This window comes from Lepidochelys kempii, chromosome 4, assembly GCF_965140265.1.
Source record: "Lepidochelys kempii isolate rLepKem1 chromosome 4, rLepKem1.hap2, whole genome shotgun sequence".
Classification (NCBI taxonomy): Eukaryota; Metazoa; Chordata; order Testudines; family Cheloniidae; genus Lepidochelys; species Lepidochelys kempii.
The window spans coordinates 116802859-116815901 of NC_133259.1; the positions used below are offsets into that span (position 1 = coordinate 116802859).

General features: G+C 44.4%; 1 protein-coding gene across 3 annotated transcripts in view; it reads left to right on the plus strand.

Moving 5' to 3' along the window:
• MAN2B2 (mannosidase alpha class 2B member 2) overlaps positions 1-6244 on the plus strand; it is a 58423-nt gene extending 52179 nt beyond the window's left edge. For all 3 annotated transcript variants that reach the window (XM_073342561.1, XM_073342562.1, XM_073342563.1), the window contains 2 exons: positions 1654-1771; positions 6044-6244. In XM_073342561.1, coding sequence (XP_073198662.1) covers positions 1654-1771; positions 6044-6141 — 216 coding nt within the window. In that variant the 3' untranslated portion in view covers positions 6142-6244. The remainder of the gene's footprint in view (positions 1-1653; positions 1772-6043) is intronic.
• The last annotated feature ends 6799 nt before the right edge of the window (positions 6245-13043 follow it).

Genomic DNA, 13043 nt, shown 5'->3' on the forward strand with positions numbered 1-13043 from the left:
TGTATCACATTAGCATGCTTAAGAAATCACCCTCTGTAGAACACATTACCCCACCTTGTAGACAAGCCCTCAGCCTATCTTTGACTGCTGAAGAGGAATCTTGTTACAAAAACATAACCTTCCTCTTCCTTTAATTGGAAACTACTCAAAAAATGGACCAGTAATGCTGCTACTGACACTACTGGCAAAAATCTGCCTCTAGCTGAGGTTAGAGTTAATTTTTTCCCCTACTCTTCACCGCAATAGCCATTACAAAGGCTCCGTTTTAGTCACGGGTATTTTTAGTAAAAGTCATGGACAGGTCATGGGCAATAAACAAAAAGTCACCGCCCTGTGACCTGTTCACTAAAATACCTGTGACTAAATCTTACCTGCTGGGAGGGGGCGGTCCTGAAAACTGCTGCTGGGGTGGGGAGGCAGCGTGGGATGATGCTTCTGCTGTGGGGGGACAACCCAGGGTCCTGGTGCAGCAGGGTCGGCCTGGGGCCCCTTGCCACTGCTGGGGTGGGGGCGGCCTGTGGCCCCACTGACGCTGCCGCTCTGGGTGGGGGGGATCCGCCCATGGCCCCCCCCGATGCCAGTCTTGGGGGGTGGGTGCGCGGCCCAAGGCACCGCCGGTCCGGGCAGGGGGGGCAACCCAAGGTGCCGACGGTCTGGGCTGGGGGACAGCCTGAGGCACCGCCGCCACCATCACTGCTGGTCTGGGCTGTGGGAGGGTGGCCTGCAGCCCCACCGCTGTTGGTTTGGGCGTGGCCACCGCTGGTCTGGGTGGGAGGCGGCCCAGGGCCCCACCACCGCTCCAGGGCGGCACCGGGGACCAGCTGCCTGGAGCTGCCAGAGGAGCGGCCAGCGTGCTGGCCCTGGGCTTCCCCAGCCGCTGGGGTGGTCCTGGGGTTAGCCGCATTAGCGTTGTAAAATTCACAGAGGTCACAGAAAGTCATGGAACCCATGACTTCTGTGATGTCCGTGAATGATTCGCAGTCTTAGCTTTTACCCTAGCTGAACAGCCATCGCATTGACAGTAGAAAAATGTGCACCAGCATCAGTAGGATTGGTCCTATTGTGTAGATATTAATATAATATTTGCTGTGATAACTTGAATGTTATAGTTACCGGTCTGTGATTTCTTTGTATCGAATGTTGGTGCAAGTAGCACCTGAGATTACTGAAATGTGAAAGCTTTAGAGAGGGTAAACATTTTTTCTCTATTTTTTTTCCCCAGTTGTGTTTTGTGCAGTTGACAGTATCTTTGACTGTATCTCTTGTAGAGACAGTTTCCCCTTTTGATTGTTTGGGTAGCAATATTTTTTATTTTATTTTTAAATAGGAGATTGTGATTGTGACACCACACATCCTGGCTGACTAGGAATGTGGCAGTTGACCCAAAAGAGGAGCCCGCCCTCTTCAGTGTCAAGAACACAGTATCTAATAAGTGCTCTGGTGACTTAAAAAGGGGATCCATTTGTGCTGAATCATCTGTGGTGGTTTTAAAATATACACAGCTCTGATAGTAATTGCTGAGAGTGTTAAACCTTTTGAGATTACAGATCAAAATTCTGCCCTTGCCCAGCTGCTCACTGAGCAGATGAGAGCTGCAGTAGGCATTTCCTTAAGTAACGTTAACTGGATATCTTGGGGTTTCTTTTTATGTAGTCTCTGCTGAAAGGGTTGGGAACAGTGGAGTTGGTGGAAGAGCGGTCGCTCACAGGAACCTGGGACATAAACACTTTGGAGCGATGGAAATGGAAATCAGCACAACATCTAAGCAAAGGTGGGTGGGAAACTAGATTTTGTTTCCTTTTTTCAAGCCCCAGGCTGTTGACAGGGTATTGATGGTATTTTCATTGGATGTTGCAGCTCAGGAAACAGTCTCACTGAGCAGATTCAAATGATCTGAAAGAGTTGTTATAGGTGGGGTTGGTAACACAGCCTATTATTAAATTTGCCTAACACTTCCCATTATAAGACCATGTTTTCATTGCTTAAAACTTTGCCAGACTATAACTGTGCTGAAACTTTATATATTGGGAGTCTGCCTCAGGCTAAATGTTCTTCATAAATTTCAGTCAAAATGATTCAGCTATTTCTGAGAATGAGGCTAGGTAGTTTTACATGTAATAAAAAATTTTAGTGACCTCCTCTTTGAGAAGTTCGACCAGCCCCCTACTTTAGAGCAGGAACTTGAAATTTGACAGATGGGTGGCTTTTGTGCAAGGAATATCCCTTTTTGCCATGCCTGTGAAATTCTGCCCAAATTTGGCCAAACATTACAGATTGCACATGCAAAACTTAGCAGCTGAATTCCTATACATTCTGTCTGTACTGAGCATGCTCCTCTCTGGGGCGGAGTAGGATTTTCTCTGCAATTGCGGCTCTGGGCTGCTGTGAACCAGGCTGGGTCCAGGCTTTGGTACTGAGAGCAGTGAGACTGTCTCTCCTGTGCTCTCAGTGACTCCCAGGCACCAGGAGAAGGAAGCAGCCTGATTCAAAAACAGAGGGTGACAAGAGCTAGACCTTGGAGGAAGCATAGGGGAGTAGATTGGGACAAGAATTCTGAGGGTGGGGTGGGATACTGGAACTGGAGGCTGGCCGGGGAGGATGTAAGGGAGAGGAAAACTACGGGATGGGAGAGTGGCAAGATTGAGGTTGGCTGGGCAAGGAGACTGTGACAGGGAGCCAGTGGGCTGTGGGGAGCCCATGGGGTGTGAGGAGCCAGGGTGTGGGAAAAGGACTGGGACTGGCTGGGCAAAGAGGCTGGGACATGGAGCCAAGGAAGCCAGATGCTGAGACTGGAGGAGGAGCCCTGGGGGGGAAGCTGGGAGCGAATGGGGACAAGGAATGTGGGTAGGGTGGCGAGTGACTGGAAGCCAGGAGAGATAGTACAGACAAGGAAATGGGGTGAGGGGGAAATGGGACTAACTGGGAAAAGAGACGGGAGGAGCTAGGGGAGTTGTAGTGGAACTGGAAATGGTTGGGCAAGGAGACTGGGACGAGAAACCTGTGGAGACTGGAAGCCCACGAGACTAGAATTGGGATAAGAAGCTGGTGAGGAAGAGACAGAACTGGGACAGAGATGGTGCAAAAGGCATCAAACTTTTTGGGGAAAGGGTAAAAGAGCACAGCCCCCTTGAGAGCCTGGAATAGAACTCAAGATTCTTGAGTTACCATTCCTCTGATGTCAGCAGATGACTGAGAAACCCCCTGGCAAAGTGTCTCATCCCCCTCTAGTGTTGATCACCATAGAGGAAATGACAACCTACTGCTTCTGTCAGCTAATTTGTTAGCTCAAGTGGCAGAGGTCTGTGTAGTGAATCTAAAGGTTCCATCCGTGCTGGTGACCCATATCAGTGTCAATATGATACCACATGAAGGAAATTCTCTTTTTTTCACTTGTTTGTTTTAAGAACCTAGGATATTTTACCCGCCCTCCCCCAAAATAATATTTTAAAAGATCAGTATTATGGTTGCAAAATCAAGCATTCAAAAGTTAGGAAATGCGGAAATAAGGTTGCTCATGCAATCCTAATTCAGCCCCCTTATGAGGATGCATTACGAAACAGTCTTTAATTACATGGTCATGTACTATTTTTTTCCACAGGATCCCACCCTCACTCGTTGCACAGGATGGGTGTGCTCTGGAGTGAGTTTGGTTTTGTAGTAAAGAAGGCTCTTTTCTGTAGGACCCCTGCCTCCTTTGTTGCAGGAGTTGGAAGGTGTGTAGTGAATGAGGCAGGGGCTTGCAGGAAGAAAAAGGATAGTCTTATGATTAAGGCAGTTGAATGTTGCCCTAGAGAATTGGATTCTGTCCCTGACACAGAGTTCCTGTGTGATGCTAGACAAGTCACTTAAATCAGACTTCTCGTCGGTAGTCACTAATGGTATGTTACTCATTTTTCGGGTGCCTGATTTGAGACTGGGGTCTCATTTCCAGAAGTAAAGCATTTACATCTGTAGCTGAAGTCAACTGGAGCTGTACTTTGAACATAGAAATACTATATAATGCTAAGTGCTCTGAAAAATCAGGTCCAGGTGTCTCAAATTAGGCATCCAAACTTGGGGTACTGGACTTTAATCCCAGGGTTTGTCAGTTTCCCATCTGTAAAATGGAGATGATAATACCCCTCCCCCTTATCTCAAAGGGGTGTTGAGAAGATAAATTAATGTTTTTGAAGCACTTAGATACTGTAGTGATGTGCCACATCGGAAAGCCAATGAGCAGGGTTTGTATAGTGCAGTAAATAAGGCCTGGAGCCACATACTGAACAATGGAAATAAAACAAAATATTGAGTAGTTGCTCATTAAGTGAGCACTGTCCATTCTGTGCACTGACTCTTAGTCGGTGCAATCTTGGACCGAGGACTGGATTGTCAGTGTTCTTGTATCCCACCCCACCCTCAGAATCCTTGTCCCAATCTACTCCCCTATGCTTCCTCCAAGGTCTAGCTCTTGTCACCCTCTGTTTTTGAATCAGGCTGCTTCCTTCTCCTGGTGCCTGGGAGTCACTGAGAGCACAGGAGAGACAGTCACACTGCTCTCAGTACCAAAGCCTGGACCCAGCCTGGTTCACAGCAGCCCAGAGCCGCAATTGCAGAGAAAATCCTACTCCGCCCCAGAGAGGAGCATGCTCAGTACAGACAGAATGTATAGGAATTCAGCTGCCAAGTTTTGCATGTGCAATCTGTAATGTTTGGCCAAATTTGGGCAGAATTTCACAGGCATGGCAAAAAGGGATATTCCTTGCACAAAAGCCACCCATCTGTCAAATTTCAAGTTCCTGCTCTAAAATAAGGGGCTGGTCGAACTTCTCAAAGAGGAGGTCACTAAAATTTTTTATTACATGTAAAACTACCTAGCCTCATTCTCAGAAATAGCTGAATCATTTTGACTGAAATTTATGAAGAACATTTAGCCTGAGGCAGACGCCCAATATATAAAGTGTCCTTGACTCTAGAATGTCTTTACCCGGATATTCATTGGAGTGTGTCTGAGGCATCTATCACAGTAATGTTCAAACCCTAGCTTGTGCATTTATTTACTTTTTACTGTAATTCATATAAGAGATAGTTAGAAACCCAGATCAGAAAACCCACAGACTTCGGGGAAGTTGAGTTCCTTATCCAAACTGCGTGGTTTGGGCTAATTTCATGTTCATTTGTGGTTGTGTATTTGTTGTATTGCACAGAGGCTGGGGTGGTGGTATTTTACGTTGTTTCTGACACCTATTGCGTATTTTACCTTTTTAAAAGCATCTTACTCTATTTATGGTTCTGGGTTTTGAGTTATTTTTAAGGTACACAGAAGTTGCAGTAGTTAATATTGAAAGTTAATATAAAAAAAAGAGTTTCTTGAATTGTAATCTTGGCCAAGCCACTGACTGCATGACCTTGAGAAACATAGGCAAACAGGTAAGATACTAAGAGCTCATCTACACTTAAAACACGACAATGTCACAGCTGTGCTGCTGTAGTGCAGTGTAGACTCTCCCTAGACTGACGGGAGGGATTCTCTCATTGGCATAGGTAATCCACCTCCCAGAAAGGTGGTAGCTAGGTCAACAGAAGAATCCTTCCATCGATCTAGTTCTGTCTACACTGGGGATTAGGTCGGCTTAACTGCGCCACTCAGGGATGTGGATTTTTCACAGTTCTGAGTGACATAGTGAAGCAGATTTAATTTTCTGCAGAGCCACCTCAGTAAAGCAGCAGTTTTGGAATATTAAGTGTTGGATTTTTCTCTCCATTACCATGGACACTCTGGAAATGTGCACCTTTTCTTCTGCCTGAGTGTATCATTAGGGTAGGACTAGTATCAGTAGCATGAGGCAGAGAGTGAAAGGTGGATAGTTTACAGTATATTTTAACATGATGAATGTGTGTTCCTTAGAGTTATCGGTGCAGCTGTTTAAATTAGAAAAGAAAATCTGTTCAAACCTAGGTGGATCAAAAATGTTGAGACAGCAAAATACTATGTGCAGTTGATCTGAAATAACGCTTTTCAGAGTAAATGACAAATCATAAACACCTGCATTTTTGCGTTTTATAGGCCTCTCCAGTAATAGAGAGAAGACCACAGAAAACGCTACTGTGACTATTCACCCAAAGGAAATTAGGACCTTTTTTGTATACTTTCAAGATCAATGAAAGTTTGCAGATTATTCCTGGGCCAACTATTGAATAACTGGCTGTATTTTTTTTTTTTAAAGAAATGAAGCAACCGTTTTGAGAACTTTTTTCCTAGTATGGTAAATGGAAGGAATAATTATTCTGTAATAAACTGTTAAACTTGATTAAATAATCAGAATTAGTTGCTGGTTCATTTGCTTCTTTTTAAAGGAAATTACCCCATACTTTCTTAGGTCAGCTATTTAAAACATGTTTTTCTAGAAATTAAAAATGTTTAGCTTGAAAATAGAAAAAAGAAGAAAATATCTGACTGGTTAGGACCCGATCTATACTGAAGTACAAATGTATCAGCCAGGATATGAAACTGGGAGGCTGTGACTCTATTTCTTTGCATTGTTAAATCCATTTCAGTTCTGTCTATTTTTAAAATTTTTAAATGGTGGGCTTTGCCTCTACAGATTACAATACAAAGAGCCTGGATTACTTAGTCTCTTGTTCTCATAAAGAATGTAAAGCTACAGTTGTCTGCCAAGTTCAGACAACATGTACACTGATTGTGAGAAATGTTCATTAATAACTAGATTGGGAAGGAGTTACGTGTGAAGGACTACATTTAGGGTTATAGAAGTGTTAGTTACAAATAGTAAGAACTGCATTTATTTAAGGTAGCCTGTTTTTTAAAAGAACACACACTGGTGTGCTTTATTAGCTAAAGAAATGCTCATCATTATAGAAAATTGGATTTTTTTAAAAACAAAATGAAATATGTTTCCCTATTTTCTGCTCAACTCTAATTAATGTGGCGCTTTGGTGCCTAATTGTGCTGTCATATACACCTGTGTAGATAAGCGGAATGAAATGGAGCTACTCCAAATTTAAACCCATGACACTGAGATCAGAAACAGGTCTGTCATTTTTAGTTATTTTGATTTGCATCAGAAACTGTGAATTCTGCTTGCTGCAGCATGGTGCAAAATATTGCGTGCTGTCTCCCTGCCTAGAGGGAGAAAAAAGGGAAAGAAGAACATAGAGCAAATAGGGGCCACTTCATTTAAACCTATGGATTAACGTGGCCTATTGCTTCAAAAGTAATGTTTGTGTTGAATGTTTAGTTTCTTTATATTGCCTCTGCTTTATAGTACTAGTAGTCACAGCTAGCTTTCACGTAACACTTCACTGAGGTCTTAGATAATAATGAAAATAGCATTTTACTTTATATTTTTCATAGATTAATAGATTCTAAGGCTGGAAGGGACCATTGTGATCATCTAATCTGACCTCCTGTATAATTACGTCTGGAGGAATTCTGCACCACTGTGCACATGTAGAATTCATGTCCCCCGCAGATTTCTCTGCTTCCTCGCTGAAAAATGACTTCTGACAGGGAAGCAAAGGGAGGCCGCAAAAGCAGTCACATACCCCTCCCCATCAGTGAAGGCATGTCATTTTGGGCACCTCGCGCAGCTGGTGGAGAGGTAAATCACTGTGGGATCCCGCCTACACCTGAACCACCCCAATGGAGCCCCCTGTACCCAGACCCCCCCCACTGAACCCCAACCAGCTGCACCTGGACTCCCGCCCCACTCCACCAGCACCCTAACACACCCCAGATGAGCCCCACACACCCAGACCTCCCCCTGTTGAGCCACAACCACCTTCACCTGGACCCCCCTGCAGAGTCCCATTCCCCCTGCACCCAGAACCCCTCAACAAACCCTTTGCATCCAGATCCCTGATGCACCCAGAACCCCCACTGAGCTGCCTGCACCCAGATTGCCCCATACAGAACCCTCTCACCCCATACCTGGATCCCCCCCACCACCACCACTAAGCCTCTCCACACTTAGATTCTGCCAGGCTGAGCCTTCCTGTCTACACCTGGATCAGGGGCCAGGGCTGGGCGTGTGTGTGAGACTCTGTCCCTCTTGCTTGCTTTCTTGGTGGGCATTGTGTGGATGGGCAGGACCCCGGGATGTCTCTGGGGAGGCTCAGCCCTTGCTCTGTGTCGGGGTTGGGTGCAGCCTCACCGCCAAGTCCGTGTCTGGAGGCGGGAGGAAGGGGGCTGCAGAGTGATCTCCCACCTCTGCACAAAGTAGCCAATGATCAAGGCCAGCCACATTGCAGGATACTGCCCCTAATCGAGTCCAGTTAGGATCCGTGAGCTCCTTGATCGACTAATCCCTGAGGCACCGCTCCTCCGAGAGACTCGCTTCATTCCTCATCAGCCAATCGCTGCGGCCCAGACCCTCCCGCTCTCCTGCGGACCCACCCTTAAGACTCTCAAAACCACCCAGGGGCCGCACCCATCCCAGCTAGGGTGCCTCCACCCATGGCAGTGTCTGGTATGGCTGCCTTGGTGTCACTGCCGGCAAGGCCCCTTGGGGTCCCCAGTACCATCCCTGTAGAGCCCCCTCGCCGCCGACCGCTCCAAACTCCAGGAGTCCTGCTCCCAGATCCATCCTTACCCATACGCAAAGTACACATGCTTAAGTGTACATTAAGCTGTGTGCTACTCCAGCCGCTGCCCTGCCTTTTCCCCATGACCCCTACCCCTGCTCCGCCCCAGCCCCTCCCCCACTCCAGCCCTTCCCCGCCCCAGCCCCGTCTCTTCCCACCCCTGAGGACCACAGCAGGGCCAGGCCTGCACTCACCGGCAGCACAAAGTGCAGCAACCAGGCCCCAGCCACGCCACCGGAGAGTGCTGGGGGGTGGTTCCCTCCTGCCTCCCAAGTCTGAAGGGTTAATGTCTAGCTATTCCACCTGGAAGCAGGCGGGGCACACCCTGACTGTTTCCTAGAAGCAATGCACACATTGCTCTATCCAAGGACAAGGGCTAGATATGAACCCTGAGAACTTGATTGTTTGGACAGCAACTGTGGGAGGTTTCTTTAGCCTGGGCTCAAGGCCTGAGAACCAGGATTGTAGTAGATAGAGGATGGTAACTAAGCATATGAATCAACATCATACATTCCTTTGTGTAGCAGTGTGTAATGCTTAGGGGGAGAAATATAATAAAAGGAGAAGGTGGAAGGCAGGGGGTGCAGAACAGCCCATCTCCGCTGACCAGCCTGTTTGCTTGCATAAAGCTGTGTTCTGTCTCATCACAGAACCGCAACACAAGTCCCCACCCCCATGGAGGCCTGGTGCCAGCCCCACCTCCACATGGAGGCCTGGTGCCCCAGTCCCCACCCCTGTGGGGGGGCTGCATAGGGCCCCAGAATAGCTAGGGACAGCCCTATCCCCTCCCCACACCTTGGTAACATCCCTTATAGAGCCCCCCCATGCCACATCCCATGAGTCCTCCCACCCCACCTCAGTAACATCCCTTACTATATACAAACTTTTAATGAATGTGGATTTCCCCAATGAGAATGACACTGGACTTTGATGCCATTGTAAAGAAAGATGACCAGCTGCATTGTTCACATTAATCAAAGAGGGTGTGGAAAGGAGGTAAGTTTGGTTTAATTATGATGGTATGTTTATAATAGTAAGCAAAGTTTTATGTTTATTTCCATTCAAATGTATCTTTATTAAATAGAGTTTATTTGAATATCGCTGAATTGTTAATTTCATGAGCATTCATGGCCCTCCATACAATTTCCATATTCAGATGTGGCCCTCAGGTCAAAAAGTTTGCCCACCCCCGTCCTAAAGCAAGAGTAACACCACATCTCCTGTATTATGGACGTTATTCTTATTACTTAGAGGAATTACATCCTTTTCATTTTCTTGCTGTACTTGTTGCTGTATTATATTATTTCTTTGTGAGCTAAATCTAATCTTGCAGGTAACATTTGCAAGTGTCTCCAATTTTGTCTATACACTTGAGCACTATTAGTCATGACATCCTAAGACTTAGGGGCTACCTCTTTCGTTACAGTGGCTTTCTGAGCCCAGTTTCTACCATTATAGATGTACACTCTCTCATTTGGTTTCAGATAAGGTAGTTTATGTGATCTTCTATCAAAATAATTCTTTTGATTACAAACTTGACTGATATTTATACTTATACCCTTCTTGAAAAAACATAGGTAATGTGTTTCTAACCTTTCTGTAAATAACAATTGTGCAGGGGATAAAACTTGTTGTAATGGCAATGTTCTGTAATTTAATAATGCCAAATATAAATCAGTATTTGTTTCTTCAGCCTTTATTAGTAATCTTTTTACTATTTTAACACCATTTTCAACTAGCCCATTAGACTGTGGGTAACCTGAACTTGATGTGATATATCTGAAATCATATACTATGGCAAATCTTTTAAACTCTTGACTGAAATAAAGGTCCATTATCAGTTATTACTATATTGGGAATGCCATGCCTTCCAAAAATTGATGTAATTTTATTAATTAGCACATTGTTTTTTAGTCTATATATTTCAGGAAAATGCCAAAAAATAATCAGTAACTATAAATTATGCATGTCCTTTATATTCAAATAGCTCTAAACCTATTTTAGGCCAAGGTCTTCTGTTTTCTTGAATAAATGTCAGAGGTTGTTTAGACTCAGCATTTCTATATTTTTGACATATGTCACAGTCTTTTATATAATCCTCCATGTTTAGTTCATTTGTGGCCAATACAGAACTTCTCTTGCTCTACATTTACATTTTTCTATGTGTAAATATCCCTTGTGTAAGCATTTCAACATGCCTGCTGTTAACCCTAAGGGAATTACTATTCTATTACCTTTAAACAGAATTCCTTCAATTACTGATAAATCTTCAGTAAATTGATTATGTTGGCTCTGGAATTAGCACATCCATTTCCAAAGTTATTCACTGGCATTAGTAAATTGTATACAATGTATAATATAGAGCTAAATGAAACAAAGAAACCAGTTATTCATGCAACTAGAAAAATACCCAGAAACAAATTTTCTTCCTGTGTAATGTCAGCTCTGTAATCCTTATTCGGTATCTTCTTTGAGACTTTCAAATTTTGAGCTCAGTGTGCATTTCTAAGTTTTTCCAGACTTCTCTGTTTGCAAACTTGTGCAAAATGATTCTATTTCTTGCAGATGTGACAGGTTTGACAATATGCTGGACATTTGTCTAGATTGGTGCCTCCTTTCACATCTGGAACATTCTTTCATATGCTCGTTTTTTTAACTTTAATACTTTCACTCTGTTTTCCCTCCATAGACTTGTTTTTCACTTTTTCTTATTAAGTCTATATTCACATCTTTGTGGGTTTTTTTTTTTCTAAAATGTACAATAGTTGTCGACTAAGTTCAGCAGATTGGCAAATTCTCACTGCTTTTTCCAGATTTAGATCTGGCTCTTCTAACAGTCTTTCCTGCTCTCCTCCGCACTGATATCTTTTGTACCCATCACAATTTGATCTCATAGACTCATAGACTCATAGATATTTAGGCCAGAAGGGACCATTATGATCATCTAGTCTGACCTCCTGCACAATGCAGGCTACAGAATTTCACCCACCACTCCTAAAAAAGACCTCACACCTATATCTGTGCTATTGAAGTCCTCAAATTGTAGTTTGAAGACCTCAAGGAGCAGAGAATCCTCCAGCAAGTGACCCGTGCCCCATGCTACAGAGGAAGGCGAAAAACCTCCAGGGCCTTCCAATCTGCCCTGGAGGAAAATTCCTTCCCGACCCCAAATATGGCGATCAGCTAAACCCTGAGCATATGGGCAAGATTCATCAGCCAGATACTACAGAAAATTCTTTCCCGGGTAACTTGGATCTTACCCCATCTAAAAACCCATCACAGGCCATTGGGCCTATTTACCATGAATATTTAATTACCAAAACCATGTTATCCCATCATACCATCTCCTCCATAAACTTATCGAGTTTAATCTTAAAGCAAGATAGATCTTTTGCCCCCACTACTTCCCTCGGAAGGCTATTCCAAAACTTCACTCCTCTGATGGTTAGAAACCTTCGTCTAATTTCTAATCTAAATTTCCTAGTGGCCAGTTTATATCCATTTGTTCTTGTGTCCACATTGGTACTGAGTTTAAATAATTCCTCTCCCTCTCTGGTATTTATCCCTCTGATATATTTATAGAGAGCAATCATATCTCCCCTCAACCTTCTTTTAGTTAGGCTAAACAAGCCAAGCTCCCTTATCATTGACTCAGACAGAGTCTGGAAATTACACTTCCGGACTTCTTGTCTTTAGGTTAGTGAAAAATGATTCAAAAGTCTCTTCCTCCATTTGCTTTCTTGAGTGAAACTGAAGTCAGCCAGATGTTTGCCTAATTTGTTCATAAAAACCTCCAATGATGGAGATTCTACAACTTTCCTAGGTAATTTGTTCCAGTGCTTAACTACCCTGACAGCTAGGAGGTTTATCCTAATGTCCAACCTAAAACTCCCTTACTGCAATTTAAACCCATTATTTCTTGTCCTGTCCTCAGTGGCTATGGAGAACATTTATCACCCTCGTCTTTACAACAACCTTTTATGTACTTGAAGACTTATGTCCCCCTCAGCCTTCTCTTCTCCAGAATAACCAAGCCCAATTTTTTCAATCTTCCCTCATAGGTCATGTTTTCTGGACCTTTAATAATTTTTGTTGGTCTCCTCCGGATTTTCTCCAATTTGCCCACATCTTTCCTGAAATGTGGTGCCCAGAACTGGACACAATGCTCCAGCTGAGGCCTTATCAATGCTGAGTAGAGTGGAAGAATTACTCTTCTTCAAATAGTGTCCCTATGGGTCCTCCGCTGTAGGTTTGTCTGCGCCCCTGTGCTGCTGATAGGAGAACTTTGGTAGCTGTCTGTCCCACCCATGCATTTGCTGCTCCCCACCAGCCATGAGGTTAGACAGCATGTACAGGCATTTCTTCTTCAGTTCCTTCTCTACCACCCCTGGCTAGAGACGGAGCTAAGAGAAAGGATGAAGGGCCTTCCAGTGTCCTTGCAGAGGATTTCCAGCTGGATCACC